We start from the raw sequence: 16,421 nt of genomic DNA on the forward strand, positions 1-16,421 counted from the left end.
CCTTGCCAAACACCTAATCTTTTGGTCCCTTGATCTTGGACTTCTCAGCCTTCAGAACTGTAAGAAATATATTTCTGTTGTTTATAAGCTACTCAGTCTATAATTTTGTCTTATAACCTGGACAGACTAATATATAATATTTTTTCTTTATAGTTTAAGTCAGGTTATATTCTTTTGTTACCTGAAGTCATAAATGTCTTAAGTAATGGTATAGTTTATTCTGCCTTTAAACACATTGCTTATGCTCTTCTGAAAGGCTTCTGACTCAAGTCAGTGTGGTCTCTTTGTATTAGTTCATGTTTTGTTACTGTAACAAAACACCTGAGGAAGACTAACTTTATAAATAAAAGAGGATTATTTAGCTCAGTTTTAGAGATTCAAGACTCAGCTCTGGTAAAGACCTCAGTAGATGGCAGAAGCACATGTGTGAGAGAGAGATCATATCAAGGGAAAGATCACACCGCTACACAGAAAGCCTGAGAAGTTTGGTTCTCACAATCTCTTCTAAGATCATGCCTCCCATAGGACTAAGGACCTTTCAGTAGGGTCCACTTCTTAAATGTCCCATCCTCTTAACACCACAGTACTGAGGACCAAGTCATTGGCCTTTAGAGACAATCACATCTAATCCATACTAGTCTTCCCTTAATTCTTCTAGACACAGCCAGTCCTCATGGTAAGTTGGACCCATCAATGGAGACAGAGGGGAAAGTAAGACAGTCAAAGATTTGAGAGAAACAGAGTTAAGGTATAAGTGTCATGTAGGGCAGGGATGGTCAGCAGAGCCAGAGACTGCTAGCGTCCAGCAAGTCAGTGTTCAAATGGACAATTAGAGTTGGGAGTAGTTAGAAAGACATCTTTCTTAATAAAACCAAATCTGGAGACTCCATAGGTTAACCTGGGTAGGAGACACAAACAAAAACTGGGCAGCTTTTGGTAGTGCCTGGGTTTTCCTTTCCCTTGGGGCCTTTTGTGCTCTGCCTCCAAGCTGGAAATACAAGTTTACCTGATTCTCCTCATAGCTGTCTCAAATTCTGCATAGATTACTCTGCACAGTTTCACTAGCCAGGTGAACTTGGATATAACCTTCTTAAAGACTTAAGCAAACACTCAAGAATCCAAAACTCTTCTACGTTTGTTTATTTATGTAAACTAACAAACAAACAAACCTTAAATAGTGTTTATTTCTTGTCAGAAATTGTTCCAACAACTTTATAAATATCAACTCATGTAATCGTCACACAACCTTAAGATATTCTTTTCATAGTAACAAGGTACTGTGATTATTGTCTCATCCATTCAGGCAGCTAGAACAAAATACCTTAGACCAAACAATTTACAAATGATAGAAACTTATAGTTCATAACTCTGTAGGCTAGGCAGCAAAGAGATTCAGTATCTGGTAGGGCTTGCTCTCCGCATGATGGATGGTTCTTTCTTTCTGTATCCTCACATGACAGGAGCGATGGACGAGCTCCCCTGTACCTAGGGCACAATTCCATTTATGGAGGTTCCACCTAATCACTTCCTAAAGATTGCCATATTTTAGTACTTTTGCATTGAAGATAAGATTTTTAATATGAATTTTTGGGAGTCACAACATTCACGCCATAGAAGTTATCATCATCTTTGTATCTCAGAATCTATTAGGACTATTATAACTCTTAGGAACTATCATCATCATCATCATCATCATCATCTTTCTTATAGGTGAGGGAACCGTTGTCCAGAGAGGTTAAATCATTTGCTCTATGTCAGATAGCTAATAGGTGGCAAAGTTAGAGCCTGAAATCAGGCTGCCTCATCCAGGGGTTCATGTTCTTACCACCATGCTATATTACCTCTTAGTACTGAGTGCATTAAAATACACCCACATTTCACACTTGTTATATTATTATACATTGTATCATACTAAAAATAATATTTTTCCATTAATATTTTTGAAAAATGTTATTTTAAAAAATATTTGTCTACAAGGATCTCACTGTATCTATGATTGACTCTGATTTCATAGCAATCATGATAAATATTCAGGAAATCCTGATCAGTGAGAAAAAATCAACTTACAGATTGTTTTCTAATATAAAGCAAATATAAAAATAAGAAATTTAGCAAAGACGTTGATTAATGTTATGTTTTGTAGACACTCATTTAAACATTTTAGTTTCATATTTCTTTTTGTGTTTTGGAGTCCATCAACATTTTCATGTCTCAAGTATTTCTGTAAGCATGTGGAGAGAATGAGTCTGTCCTGCCTATGTTCTCCTCAAGGACAACAAGGAAACAAACTTAGAAAACCCAAGCCAGGTTAAGATCTGCCAGGCTTCCTTTCTTGAGCTCAAACTTGGATCTTAACCTACCCTGCTGCTCAGTGCTCCCAGCACTCCCTGATCTTGGTCCTGAATCCTCTACTCTGGAGGCTTTGGCACCAACTTCCTACCTCCTAGATCCCTGGGTCCAGGGAGGGGTAAACTCATTACCTGTAAGTCAGGATGTTCCTACTAGGCAACATCTGGTGAGGCGCTCAAGGTAACTCTCCTGTCTATAGATCTATGCAGGTATAACTTCCCTCCAGGTGAGACCATGACACCTTATCCTCACAAATGTGTTTTAATTAGGGCGAATCCCATTGCAAAGGACTCCCGGTTATGAACAGAGGAAAGAACTGTGATGAGATTTGGGTAGAGCTATTTGCCTGAATGGAACACAGAGAAGGGACTCTTAGGAAGATATGCTGCCAGGATTTAAAATGTTTCAGAAGTAGGGGAGAGGCAGAAGCCTTTGCAGAGGAAGTGACGTTGAATTTGGGCAAGGGGAGATGAGAGGAACTCGGTTCAGAGAGTGCATCAAGAGGGAAAAGAGCCACCCTGCTCAAGGACAAGAGGTTCCTGTGATGCTGGCAACAGTTCATGGATGCTCCAGGGGCTTTGGGACTTTGCACCTGACTCCACCCAGGTATTTCTGCCTAGATGAAGAAAATAAGTAATTTTTGCTTTCTTGCTCCCGAAAACTCTGCCTTTGTATGTTATTATTTTTTGGCTGCTGGGGATCAAACCCAGGGCCCTGCTGGGGATCAAACCAGTTAGGCAGGTACTCTTCTACTGAGCTATAATCCTCAGCTCTACTTTGCATTTGTTAGATTCTCCCAGGATATCTACTTTACATTTCTACAGTTAGAGGAAAACCTATCATCTGACTCCCTGTCTTCTCCCACTTTGGTTTCTGAATCTGTTTGACACAACTCAGCTGAAAAATAGATTCTGGTCTGGCAGGGCCACTGCTGCCCTAAGGGCAGATTTAGGTGTTATCTGGCACATTCTCTAAGAGAACAAGTCCTTCAGGTCAGATGCTGAGGTCCTAGGTTGGGACCAGGAAAGCAGACAACTGGGTCTTTCTGGGTACCCAGCTACTCAGAGGTAGCTGAAAGATTGAGTACAGCAGAGGGAAAATGACAGACATTATCCCCTGACCCTCTTTGGTCTGCCTCTCTCCCCAGATCAAGAGAGGATAAAGTGCCGGGTGTGATGGTGCATTCCTGTAATCCCAATGGCTCAGGAGGCTGAGGCAGGAGGATCATGGGTTCAAAGTTAGACTCAGCAATTTAGCAAAGCCCTAAGCAACTCGGTGAGACCTTGTCACTAAATAAAATACAAATAAGGGCTGGGGACGTGGCTCAGTGGTTAAGCACCCCTAGATTTAATCCCCATTACCAAAAAAAAAAAAAAAAAAAAAAAAAAAAAAAGAAAAAAGAATCTGAAATGGAGATGGCACTGGGAGATGGGACTGGAGTATAGATGAGGGGATGATGGATGACCTGTGACCAGAAAATGGGCTGAAATGAAATGGTAGGGAACGTACACTGGTAGAATATCAACCATGTGCCTGGATTTGTGCTGGGTCCTTTCTAAGTGTTATTTCACTGAAGTTTCACCAATAATCTCTGGAAGTATTATTCCATTTTTATAGATGCATAGGGCCTACTGGAGTTGGAACTCAAGAATGATGCTTTTAATAATTCATCAGGTCCCAGTTGCTTTTGTAGGATGCATGCACACTTCTGCCAAAATTTGAATCCCATTCTCAATGTGTTTTACTTGGACTAAGACAGTTTTAGGACATTTTGAGCTGCCTTGTGTCTGAACTTGTTCTTTGAGAAATTTCCCACCTTGCTCGGTATGGTGGTACATGCCTATCTACAATCCCAGCAACTCAGGAGGCTGAGGCAGGAGAAGGGCAAGTTTAAGGCCAGTTATAGCAACTTAGTGAGACCTTGTCTTGAAATAAAAAATAAAAAGGGTAGAGTGCCCCTGGGTTTGATCCCCAGTACCTCCCCCCGCCAAAAAAAAAAAAAAAAAAAAAAAAAGTAAAAGACAAAAGAAAAAGATAAAGAAATTAATTTCCCATATTATTACTTTTTAAAGTTTAATTTTTAAAGACAGGAGGACCTCACTATGTTGCTTAAGCTATCCTTAAACTCCTGGGCTCAAGCAATCCTCCTGCTCAGCCTCCCCAGTAGCTGGACCTTCAGAACTTCAGGCATGTGCCATCAGGCCTGGCTTCACCTTGTTATTTTTGAGGCAGAACTCATTTGCCTGTAGTCAGTGAAAACACCAGGTGCTTGCTTTTCTGCTGTCCATTCCAGCGAGGATGAGAGAGGTCCAAGATTCAGGTGGTTAGGAGCTAGTGGTGCAAAGAGAACATTTCTGAGCAGTAACAGCAGTTTCTAGGCCTAGGGGGTGTGGAGGGCTTGCAGCAGCGACATCTAGTGTCCTGGCAGTGGCTTTAGCAGCCCACGTAGGGTTGTGCCAGTTTATACTTCTGCAAAACCTAGTTCTGCTGCCTTCTTGGTAATTTCGTGAGCTAACCAATATCCTGTAATAAATCATTTCTTTCCTTAAATAAATCAGAGTTACTGCCTATGGATTCCAACTGAGAAATTTGACATAGACATTGGCCAAATTCCCAGAATATGCTAGATAATGCATTTGTATAGATACTGGGTTTTCATGAGAGATCTAGGCGTCAGAGCCTCCAGACAGCCCCTCAGTATGTATGGGAGGATAGTGGTAGGGTGAAGAGGGGAAGGATGGGAATTGGATAGAAGGTGGCTGTGGAGAGATTTGATAGAGGGGGTAGTGGAGAATAACATGGGGTAGGACCTCCATCCTATCTTAGGCATCGGCTCCAACCTAGTTCCACCCTCAGCTGCCTCATCTGTGCCAACCCCACTCCTATCATCAGCTTCCTACAGTCCCAGGTTCAGCCAAGTCCTTACCCCTGTCCCAGTCCCAGGTCAAGGCTCAGGGAATTCAGCTTGGTTCTCCATCCAGTCAATTGGTGTGGCCATGCAAATGGACTTGTTCCTATACACAATGAGCCCCACCACTTCCCTGCTTCATTACCCATCCCAACAATGGCCCTGGATTACCCATTACCCATCTCCTCTGACCATGAGTCATACACACAGACTTTTGTGTCCTTATACCCTTCCAAAGTTATGTTCTTTTCCACTTTTCCAGGCTCTGGGTCTGGGCTTTGAGATCTGTGCTGACTTCCTTTGGTAGTCTCTGGGTGAACTGGGGAAGGAGAGGGTCCTGGGAAGTGACAGAGTGAGCGGCAGTTCTATATGATCTTAGAAGCCTAAGATCAATCAGCCAAACACTGGAATAAAGGACCTCAAGTATGGCAATGTTTCCTGTGGGTGATGCTATTCAACCTTGCCTGTTCCCACCCCTTTTCCTATCCACATTATGCAGAGAGAGCTCCCTGGTGGGTGTACCCAGGAATAGCTGAACTCAGCACAGAGCTTCCCTGAGGTTGCAGGCCCCAGAAATCCCAAGAGCCTCCTGCAGGAGCTCCCATGGGAAGCCTCAGAGTCATTTTAGAGTTGACAAACATACACACGCTCCCAGATCTCGTCTCCAAAACAAATCATGTCCATACATTCCTTGATCCCCTCTTATGATCTTCCTAAAGACTCCTCTGGTTCAGCATCTGCTTCTGGGGTTTTCTTCACCTGAGCAGGCATTACTAATTTGGTCTATCAGCAATTCTTTCGTATAACATTGCCACATGCTGTTGGAACACAGGGCACAAAGTGCACTCATTCAAAGATTCTTTTTCTCCGTGTTTCTCTCATTCAACAATTTATCACTCAACTTTGTTAAATCATTGAACAATTTATCATTCAGCAATTTATCTTTGGATGTGAAATATCCAGAGATTTATAATATAATGTCCCGCCTCCAGGGCCTGATGAGATAGGAATGACATGGGGAGTGAAATAAGCAATTTCACTGCACACTAGAAATTTTCAGATGGAGGTTACCAAGGAAGATTAGGTGTAGTCATAGTTGGAGTTACTTCCCAGGGAAGGTCTTCTGCCCCACCAGTCAACCCTAATGGCAGAATACCAGGAGAAACAAAATCTTGGAACAAATATGTACATCTTCCTGAAGAATTATAGTTTTACTTAAAGATTTAAGGAGAAAATAGTAAATTTATCTAGTCATTTAAACGATTATTTTCCTATGAAAACATGTATCAAAGATTGTTATACAGTAAAATGCAAAATTCCACATGAATTTTTAACATAAAACAAGATATTTCAAAGAAATTTCCCACACACAAAAGCCTTGTCATGGAAGTTCTCCTTTCCCCTCCAGCTATGGCTAAGTCCTCTCTCTTTTGCATCCAGCTTTCAATATTTGTGAATGCTACTTCAGTGGAAATTTGTGGGAAGTAGAAGTCTTTAGAAAAACATCTAAATTCTTTTATTTGGCCTTCAAGGCCTTTCAGACAGGACCTCTGCCCCTATATCTTCATCCTAGTTTTATCCTGCACACTGATTTCTACAGCAGCTATTTAAAGCTCCCTAAACAATAAACAATGTGCCAAGCTACTTCATGCCTTTGTGATTTTCCACAGGCTGCACCCTTTGCCTGGAATGCCCCTGCCCACACATCCATCTGGCAAACTCCTACTCATCCTTCAATACCCAGCTCAAGGGCTCCTTTTCTGTGAGGCCTCCCAGCAGCCCCAAGCTGAGTGAGTCAATTCCTCCCATGCACCACTCTGCAGTGTCTATGTCCCTCTCCTGATGTTAGCATTTCTTTTCTTTATGTGACTGTTTCTCTGATTTGATTTGGCAGCTGAGAGAGGAGAGATTGTATCTTATATGTGTCTCCAGTTTTAAAGCACAGCACAGGCATGCTAGGTGTCTATAAATATGTTGTATAAAATAATAAGTAAAACTTTTTTTTAACTCTTTGTTGTTGTTGTTGTTTATAGAGTTGTGATAAGAAGACCAGCAATTTCTCAGAAACTTTGGGAAACACCACAAAGAAAAAGAAAAAAAAAAAACACATTTCCTGTATTCTTAGCTAAAATTGCCATCTGTTGTTCATGGAGATAATTAATATAGCATAGAAATTGGAAGAGTGGACTCCCAATTTAGATGTCCTGGGTTTGTATCAGGTTCTGCCACTTCTTAGCTATGTGGTTGTAAGCAAGTTACTTGGCCTCTCTGTGCTTGTTTCGTCATTTCTAAAAAAGGCACAGTAATAGTAGCTACCTAATAGGGTTGTTACGAAGATTAAACAAAATCTTGGGGGCCTAGCTTAGTGACAGGAGCACTTGCCTAGCATGTGCAAGGTCCTGGGTCCAGTCCTCAGTGCCACACACACAAAAAAAATTCAAGAAAAATTATGTGAGTCACTGTATATACATGTATAAGTGAATGACATAGTACTTGAAAATATGTTAGTCCCCAGTGCTGCTGCTGTGACTCAGGGGAACTGAGTTAGACTCTCCTGGAACTCCTGCTTTTCCCACCTGACTGCTTCTATCAATGGCTCCAGGTCAAGGAACCACACTGGTCTGGTGAGTTATCAATAGAACCATGTGGTTTATAAAATGTGAATATCTAATAAGAGTTTAGATGGAAATGTGAGGTAAAAGAGGAATGTGCCTTTTCATAACAAATCACCCCACTCCCAGGTTCTGGGATGTCCTTCTGGGTTCATAAGCATCCTGCAAAAGTGTTTAGCATTCCTCCCAGACTCAGAGGTCCCAGTCTTCTTTCTACATTACCACGGGGAGACAGTGATTTGTTTCAGTTGGCCTCATTCAGCTTACTGTGGAATCTTCATAAGCATTCTTAGGAAGCAAGCTCCCTGGGTGGCTTGAGGACTTGCAGGCTCCACCACCCTGATGGCTTTCATAACAGCACTCCCAACTGGGGAAACCGGTGGGGCCACTTTCCCAAAATGTATGTGGAAGGACTTTAAACCTTTGTGGACTCCTGTACCCCATTCAGAACATTTCAAACAGATGCATGACATATGCCAAAATCCAGAAGTGAGAAAAAGCAAGGCAAGTCCACAGAGCAGTTAAGTAGCTAAGGGCTGGTGGGAGCATGTAAGGCATGAGGAGTGAGATGGAATGGAAAGGTAGCTTAGATCTACCTTTGATTATTATGAAAAGTCCTATACATAAAGTAGAGAAATTTGATTTTTCCCCTTATAAGTAATGGTGAGTCATTGAAGGTTATTCTGTTTTGAAGGTTTACAGTCTTGCAACTTAAGCAGTTGTTTTTCTTTTCCTTACAGGCACTTTCTCAGCAATTAGGAAACACTGCCACCATGTGGTTATCGGTTGATGCAGGCTCCAACCTGCAAGTTGCTGTATTTTCAATGGTATTGTTTAATAATTAAACCAAAGAAAACATCTTTTGATTCAAACAGCTGAAGTAATACAATGCTGACCTGTTAAAAAAAAGATGCTTATAAAGTTTTTCAAGAAATCAATAGTTGGGTTCAATTCTCTCATCTCTTTGCTTTTGAAATTCTAGGCGGTCTTTAGAGCTCCTGATAGCAAAGATCTCTTCTATTCCCAGACCCCTCTATTTTAGAATCATAAATTCTCTGGTCCTGCGAAGGTTCTGCTCTTTCCAGGGTAGTTTGCATCAAACTGTCTTCAGGCTATTTCTCTCAATTGTGGCCGGTTGTGTTTCACTCCTACATCTGTTCTTCCTGTATAGTCCCACATTTTTGGACAGACCCAAATTCAAATATTTCCACTTTTTTCTTTTTTAGTTGAATGGTTTGGGACGAATCACCTAACCTCTCTAAGCCTCAGTTACTGCAGCCGTAGAAAGGGGACCACGGCTTTTTCATAGAGTTATCGTAAGGATGAAATGATAACATGTAAAAAGTGCTGCGCACATCCCTCGTCCTCATCTCAGGGAGTCCTCTCCTTTCCCTTCCTCTTTGAGGGCAAGCCGCAGGCGCCCATTGAAGGTCAGTGATTTGCTATCCCAGATTTACCAGATCCTCAGCCACGTTCGGGTGAACAGAACTACTCATTCCTTAGCTTCCGGGACCATCCCTATTTTCACCTGTGAGCAGCCGCCCCTGAGTTTGCGAAGGATTGCAATTCACGCACCTCTTCCGTGCACAGCTGGCGGCAGGTGCGTGGGCGTGAGCCGGGCAGGGCGAGGCCAGGCGACAACCATTCCTCGCTGCTCCCTATCTGGGGCTGGGGGTTGTGTGTGGATAATTCAATCCCCGTGGGACTCAGCGTCTGGCCTCACCCGCGGCTTGGCGGATTGGCTGACAGTCTCGGCCTGCCTCCGCCCTCGGTACCCCCCCCGCATCCCAGGTGGCTCAGGCCCCTGTGGTGATCTCTGTTTACCAAGAGAACCCGTCCAAGTTGGGCTCCATCTCCGCAGTCGCTCCATTCCGAGGCCCCGCCCGCCCGGAAAGCGAGAAGAAACCCCGGCCGAGCCCTTCCTCGCCCTTCCCCTCCCCTCACCGCCCAGAGAGGTCGGGTAAGGCGAAAGGGGTGTGTGGGAGGGGAGCCCGCGGTTTGGGGGATCCAGCTGTCCCCCATCCACCCCGCGAGCACCCAGGAGTTCTGTCCCTAGGCCTGGTTCCCTCGCCCACGCTCTGGGTGACGTGCCCGCCCTGGGAGAGCAGCCCGAGAATGGATCTCAGGAACGCCAGCTCCTTAGCGGAGGCTCAGGAGTGGAGACCTCACTCACAGGTGTTTCCCCATCCCCGCAGACGGTGATGACCCCCAAGCCAGCCGGACCCCCGGACGGGGGCTGGGGCTGGGTGGTGGCGGCCGCAGCCTTCGCGGTGAATGGGCTCTCCTACGGGCTCTTACGGTCCCTGGGCCTTGCCCTCCCTGACCTCGCCGAGCACTTTGACCGAAGCGCCCAGGACACTGCGTGGGTCAGCGCCCTGGCCTTGGCCATGCAGCAGGCAGCCAGTGAGGGAGGGCCCGAGGTGGGGGGCGGGAAAGGGGTGTAGGGACCATGAATATAGTGATGGCAGATCCACTTACTATTACTAGACAACCCGAGAAAGAGTGACTGACTGGTGAAACCAAGTTCTAGAAAAGAGTGGGTCTTGAGGTCAAGGGGAGGAGCTAATAGACCCAGGGAATAGTTTGAGGCCAAACATCTAATGAGAAGTGTTGAAGAGAGTTTGGGGGTCCAGGAGCGTGTCTTCCGTTGATTTCGACCCCTTCTAGGCCCAGTGGGCAGCGCCTTGAGCACACGCTGGGGGGCGCGCCCGGTGGTGATGGTTGGGGGAGTCCTTACTTCGCTGGGCTTCGTCTTCTCGGCTTTCGCCCAAAGCCTGCTGCACCTCTACCTCGGCCTGGGCCTCCTCGCGGGTGAGGGGAGTGGCATGCCCCAGTCCTTCAGGGGTGAGGGGGTGGGGATAGGAATTTGTTGGGAGTTGGGGTATGGCGGTGGGGGGCCTTCTGCGAGAAGCAGGGCTGGGAATGCTGGGGCAGGCATCCCTGGAACCTGCCTTCAAACCACCCTATCCATTCGCAGGCTCCGGCTGGGCTCTGGTGTTTGCCCCTGCCCTCGGTACCCTCTCCCGTTACTTCTCTCGCCGTCGGGTCTTGGCTGTGGGGCTGGCACTCACTGGAAACGGGGCTTCCTCCCTGCTTCTGGCGCCTGCCTTACAGCTCCTCCTTGACACTTTCGGTTGGAGGGGCGCCCTGCTCCTCCTTGGCGCTGTCACACTCCACCTCACCCCTTGTGGCGCCCTGCTGCGACCCCTGGCCCTTCCTGGTGACCCCGCGGCTCCACCCCGCAACCCTTTAGCTGCCCTTGGCCTGGGTCTTTTCAAGCGTCGGGCCTTCTCTGTCTTTGCTCTGGGCACAGCTCTGGTTGGCGGTGGGTACTTTGTTCCCTACGTGCACTTGGCCCCACACGCTTTAGACCGGGGCCTGGGGGGATACCGAGCAGCTTTGGTGGTGGCTGTGGCTGCAGTGGGGGATGCGGGAGCCCGGCTGGTCTGTGGGTGGCTGGCGGACCAGGGCTGGGTGCCCCTTCCGCGGCTGTTGACAGTGTTTGGAGCACTGACAGGGCTGGGACTGCTGGCAGTGGGACTGGTGCCGGCGGTGGGTAGCGACGACGACTGGGGGGGTGCCCTGCTGGCTGCATCTGGGGCCTACGGGCTTAGCGCTGGAAGTTACGCCCCACTGGTTTTTGGTGTGCTCCCGGGGCTGGTGGGCATCGGAGGTGTGGTGCAGGCTACTGGGCTGGTGATGATGCTGATGAGCCTCGGGGGACTCCTGGGCCCGCCCCTGTCAGGTAAGTGTCTGAACCAGCAGATCCTCTCACAACCGTCCTCTGCCTGTGGGGTACAAGACCTCTAAATTCCTTTACCCCTCCTTTCAGGCTTCCTAAGGGATGAAACAGGAGACTTCACTGCCTCTTTCCTCGTGTGTGGCTCTTTCATTCTCTCTGGCAGCTTCATCTACATGGGACTGCCCAGGGCCCTCCCCTCCTGCCGTCCAGCCTCACCTACAGCTACCCCTCCACCTGAAACAGGAGAGCTGCTCCGGGTGCCCCAGGTTGCCCTACTGCCCCCAGGAGGCCCTCACTCCACTCTGGACACCACTTGTTGATCCTTTTCTTGTTTAAGCTCCTCCCCTGAATAAAGAATTTTTATCTGATTTTTCTGAAAGCTCCAACTGTCGGTCATTCTAGAACCCCGAAAATATTCTACTTTAACATATCCCAAAAGTCTGGTTGAAATAAACAGGACTGCAGTAATCCTGGGGGTGGAGAAGGGTGTCTAGCTGTCCAGTTAGTCCATTTCTCTTTGCCCAAGTCCTTGCCATAACAGGAAGTCTTTGAAAAATTGTCTGCAGTTTCACTTTGTTGGGGGTGAGGGAAGAGATGCTTTATGGATGCCACCTGCTCCATCATCATTTACCTTAAGAATCCAGACCTTGCAGAATCTTTCTGGCATTTCAATTTCCCTCTATTTTTTTAGGGAGAATTCTAGGTCTAGACCAAAGCTCTATCAAGTCCTTATCTCCCTCCTAAACAAGGTACCCACCCATATATATACACTCTGTGATCTCACCATTCTCTTAATTTCTAAGTCACAGGTGAGGAAGTGGGAGACAGGTGGACAGGAGGGAGGAACTCAGGGTCATCAGAGCTCCTGGACACCTCCCCTCCCCTGCCCAGCCATAATTCCAACCCACACATGGGCCCTCCTCTTTTTGAGGTTACAATTATTGTCCAGTTTCCTTATTCAGTTTTATCTCAGACAGACATCCTTGCTTCTCAAACATCTGCCTTCAGAAAGGACACTTAGGAGGACACTAGAGATCACATGTAAAACATGAAAAGTCTCTTGGTCTTTGATTTTCACAGTTGATTCACAGCTCAGTGAAGCAGGATCTCCTGGATCCTTCAGAAAACGTTGGGAGAGCAAATGAGAAGAAATGTGAGTCCTTATCAAAGATTGGCACACATGTCGGAAGACTGAGTCCTCACAGGGTTGGCACACACATCGCAAGAGACCCAGGCCTACTCTGGAGGGGGGAGTGGGGAGAAAGATCAAGAATCTTAAGGCACTGTGGTTCTATGGATACCTCCTTCAGGCAGGAGAAAACCTGGAGCTGTCAAGATCTGGCTTTTGGGTACTCTTAGTGGAATTCAGTCCTCTCCCAGCTGCTCCTCCTTCTTGGGCAGGGGGACTTTGGTATCCACTGCCTCTATCACAAGGTCCTGGGGCCTGGAAGTAGGAGCTGAAAAGCAGGAGAAGAAGTGGGGCAGGGTGATGAGAACTCCACTCCCTGCAAGAAGGAAGGCCCCAGCCACCACAAATGAAGCTGTGTAGTTGCCTGTCACATCCCGGAGGTAGCCTAGGTCCAAGAGAAAAAAAGAATACACATGGGTGATCTGTTCACTGGGGCTGAGAGCTCAGACTCCTTTTGTAGGTGAAGGGAAGGCCCACCATATTGGAGGAATTAGAACTCTCAAGCAGGCAGGATGAATGTGAGAATTCTATTTTTCCAAAGGTCCTCAAAGGCAATTTGAACCACATTTGTGCCTTCAGAAAGGATCTCCAAACCAGCCCAAGAAGATTTGGCAAGCCAGATTAAATCAGGTATACCTGTAGGCTTCTTTCTGGCAATTGTGGCCCTTTGACACCTTCAGTTAATAGTTAAGAGGGAAATGTTAAAGATCAGAAGGTTCCTGAAGCTTGAGCCTGGAGTACTTTGACCAGACTGCTCAGATACCTGGGCTGGGGCCCAGTGAGTCAAAGGAAAATAGAAGACACAGGAATGTTATATAGGTCCAGGTCTGGCCATGTCCTCTGAAAATCCAGGCTGTTGGCTCCCTGCCAAGGTGTCCACTTAACTCTTCTTTGTCTTTCCACTTAGAACTTCCCAGTCCCACCTTCTCTGCACATCAGGGCTGCTATGACTGATCATGCAGTCTGTGTACTGTACCATACCAGAGGACAATATTCACATACACTATGATGGGAATCGTTTTTTCCCCCAATTATGCAACATGGCAGCCCTAGCCCACCTGGCAACCCCATTCCCCTTACCTGACAGAGGAGCCCCAAGTAGCCCCCCGATGCTCTCTACCATCTGCACCAGTCCCAGGCCACAGTAAATCCTTCCAGTTCCCACCAGTTCAGGCAGCACGGAGAAGGCCACTGGGGTCAGGGCTCCTGATGTGAAGCCGTAGGTCACAGCCAGAACCACCAGGGCTGTGGGAGCCTGAGCCACAGGGAACAGGGCCAGTGATACCCCAGTCAGGGTAGTCCAAAGCATCAGAAGCCGTGCCACAGGCCCTGGGATTGCATCTCCCAGCCACCCAGAGGCCACACGCCCTACAAGGTCAGAAATAGCAGCCACAGAGAGTAGAAAGGCAGCAGGTAGTGGATCCCAATTCAGGTCCTGAAGATGAGCCACCAGGTGGACGTAGGGAATGAAGTAGCCAGTGTTGATCAAGGTGAGGGCAACAGTGTAACGGAGGAAGGGGCCATGATGGAGAAGGGAGGTGAGTTGAGCTGCAGGGCCACCCATAACTGTGTCCTCAGTCAGGGACAATGGGCGAAGGAGAGCACCACATGCCACTAGGTGGAGGGAGATGGCAGATACCAGCAGTAGAGCGCCCCGCCAGGCATAGTGGCTGAGTAGCCACTGGAAGAGGGGGGCAAATGCAAAAGAGGAGAGGCCCACTCCTGTCAGTGCCAGGCCTGTGGCCAGGGATCGTCGGCGAGAGAAGTAACGGGACAGGCAGGCCAGGGTTGGAGTGAAGGTCAAGGCCCAGCCAGAGCCTGTCAAAAAGGAAGAAATGGGGCAACTTGAGGACTTTTGTGGAGCTCAGAGAACCCAGTATCCCAACACTGCCCAGCAGCAGAATGTAGCCCTTGTTCTGGAGACCCACAGACTTGGGTGTAGTCCTGGTTTTGACAGTTTGACCTCATGTGTTTTACTTACTCTCCCAGCCTCAATTTCCTCATCTGCAAAATGGGGTCAATACACTTTATGGGACTGGGGAAGAACTAGAGATAATGTTTGTAAAGTAACTAGCACAGAACTTTGGAGTTAGACCCCTGCTCTGCCATTTCTGGCCATGTAATGTTCCTTTGCCAAGTTGCATAAGATTTGAAAGTCTTTCTTTGTACATAGGCTAATGATATTCATTTCACAGTCACAGTACCCAGCACAATTTTACAGGAAGTTTTCCCTTTATGCTTCAGTCCCCCTAGCCTTGGGCTTGTACATAAGTTCTTGGATGAATTCCCTTTGACTTTCCCAATTTCCCCACTATGTTTACCAACTTAGTCATTCTCTTAAGAATTCCCTTCAGGGCACAGGTGCTAGTCAAACTTTCCCTCAACTTTTTTGGAAGGAGCAGGAAGGTGAAAATTCTGTGGCCAAAGAGCAATATATGACTCTCCTGCCCTTGGCCAGGGTCTCACCTGAAAGCAGCCCAATACTCAGGTATAGGTGGGTCAAAGAGGTAGCAAATGAGGCGAGCAGCATACCCAGCGCGGCCAAGATGCCCCCTGTCATCACCACAGGCCTGGGCCCGAACTTCGTGCTCAGGGCGCTTCCTATCGGGCCTGGGGAAGTGGAAAGGGTTCTGTGAGGTCTCAGGCATCTTTCCCTAGCATCCTCCAGACCCCTCCTTCTTCCCCTTTCGGCTCCTGTATCCCCTTTCTCTTCAGAGGATGAGGATCACAGGACACCGGACCCGGGCGCAGCACTCACTCCCAAACTGCTGCACCGCGATTCCAATGGAGGCGATCCAGGAGACGCGCGCTGCCTGCTCCTCAAACGCCGCCACAAACTCCACGAAGAAGACTCCGAAGGAGCGGAGCACCCCAAACACCAGAGCTGACTGGAAGAACGCTGAGAGCACCACCATCCATCCCCAGCCTCCATCGGGGGGCTCGGCCCCGCGCGCCATCTGGGTAGGAACAGGGCTGCCTCCAGTAAGAGCCCCTGCGGGAGCTGGGCTCTAGACGTTCCACCAGTGTTTACCCACCCTGCCGGGAGGCTCGGAACCAAACCAGAGGTGGGGTGCAAAAGCTGGTAAAGAGGAAGGTACAGATGAAGCGGCGTGAGGCGCCTGTGCCTTTTCCCAAGAGGTGAGGTCTTAGTTGGGGCGGGGGGCGGGCAGGCCCGCGCTGGCCTCGGTCACAAGCGAACCGAGACGCGGTCCGGCTGGCTTGTAGCTAAGGGTCCAGGAAAGGGCCAGATCACTAGCGACAAGCCCCAACGTTTGGTTAGGAACAAGGAGGCAGAACTGGAGACGTGCACCAGTCGGGGTATGAATTATCTATTTTATCTTTGGGGATGCCCGCACCTGGTCAAGTGGGCCAACATCCAGTCGGTAGCTAGCCAATGAGGATGCGGGACTCCTGAGAGGGAGGTGGGACCAGAAGGGTTGGGCGGAACTTAGAGCATTGTTCGAAACCGGCAGTGATTTGGGCGCATGCGTAAGGCGGGTCGTGAGGCGATTGACTGGATACGGCTACACGTGATGCAGGGACCTATAGCGGGGGTGCCGCGGTACCCTTTTCACGTTGTGGGCCAAGACATCTGCATTTCAGCACCAAAACCCGCACGTA

General features: G+C 47.8%; 2 protein-coding genes across 6 annotated transcripts; one reads left to right on the plus strand and one right to left on the minus strand.

Annotated features, from left to right (window-relative positions):
* The first annotated feature begins 2,718 nt into the window (after positions 1–2,718).
* Positions 2,719–11,979, plus strand: SLC16A11 (solute carrier family 16 member 11). Of its 4 annotated transcripts, XM_079133087.1 has the most exons (6): positions 2,719–2,955; positions 7,766–9,469; positions 10,065–10,272; positions 10,537–10,680; positions 10,847–11,614; positions 11,702–11,979. In XM_079133087.1, exons 3-6 carry the CDS (start codon positions 10,071–10,073, stop codon positions 11,929–11,931), a joined length of 1,344 nt encoding a protein of 447 aa, XP_078989213.1. In that variant the 5' UTR covers positions 2,719–2,955; positions 7,766–9,469; positions 10,065–10,070; the 3' UTR covers positions 11,932–11,979. The 4 variants fall into 4 exon arrangements, with proteins under 4 accessions (XP_078989213.1, XP_078989215.1, XP_078989214.1 ...); XM_079133089.1 differs by lacking the exons at positions 2,719–2,955; positions 7,766–9,469 and adding an exon at positions 9,669–9,829; XM_079133088.1 differs by lacking the exons at positions 2,719–2,955; positions 7,766–9,469 and adding an exon at positions 9,693–9,824.
* A 674-nt stretch (positions 11,980–12,653) lies between these two features.
* SLC16A13 (solute carrier family 16 member 13) lies at positions 12,654–16,120 on the minus strand. Of its 2 annotated transcripts, none has more exons than XM_079133092.1 (4): positions 15,559–16,120; positions 15,333–15,410; positions 13,881–14,618; positions 12,654–13,185 (listed from the first exon to the last, which is right to left on the minus strand). In XM_079133092.1, exons 1-4 carry the CDS (start codon positions 15,755–15,757, stop codon positions 12,977–12,979), a joined length of 1,224 nt encoding a protein of 407 aa, XP_078989218.1. In that variant the 5' UTR covers positions 15,758–16,120; the 3' UTR covers positions 12,654–12,976. The 2 variants fall into 2 exon arrangements, with proteins under 2 accessions (XP_078989218.1, XP_078989217.1); XM_079133091.1 differs by having other exon boundaries at positions 15,267–15,410; positions 15,559–16,117.
* Positions 16,121–16,421: the final 301 nt, after the last annotated feature.

The sequence above is a fragment of the Sciurus vulgaris genome (assembly GCF_902686455.1).
Source record: "Sciurus vulgaris genome assembly, chromosome: 3".
NCBI classification, from domain to species: Eukaryota; Metazoa; Chordata; class Mammalia; order Rodentia; family Sciuridae; genus Sciurus; species Sciurus vulgaris.

Coding starts and splice junctions, on each gene's coding strand:
- SLC16A13 (XM_079133091.1), bottom strand. CDS start 15,757: ATGGCGCGCGGGGCCGAGCCCCCCGATGGAGGCTGGGGATGGATGGTG. Junction 15,411..15,558: donor CGCGGTGCAGCAGTTTGGGA/GTGAGTGCTGCG, acceptor CCACTTCCCCAG/GCCCGATAGGAAGCGCCCTG. Junction 14,619..15,266: donor GAGTATTGGGCTGCTTTCAG/GTGAGACCCTGG, acceptor CCTTTTTGACAG/GCTCTGGCTGGGCCTTGACC.
- SLC16A11 (XM_079133087.1), top strand. CDS start 10,071: ATGACCCCCAAGCCAGCCGGACCCCCGGACGGGGGCTGGGGCTGGGTG. Junction 10,273..10,536: donor GGCCATGCAGCAGGCAGCCA/GTGAGGGAGGGC, acceptor GACCCCTTCTAG/GCCCAGTGGGCAGCGCCTTG. Junction 11,615..11,701: donor CCTGGGCCCGCCCCTGTCAG/GTAAGTGTCTGA, acceptor CCCTCCTTTCAG/GCTTCCTAAGGGATGAAACA.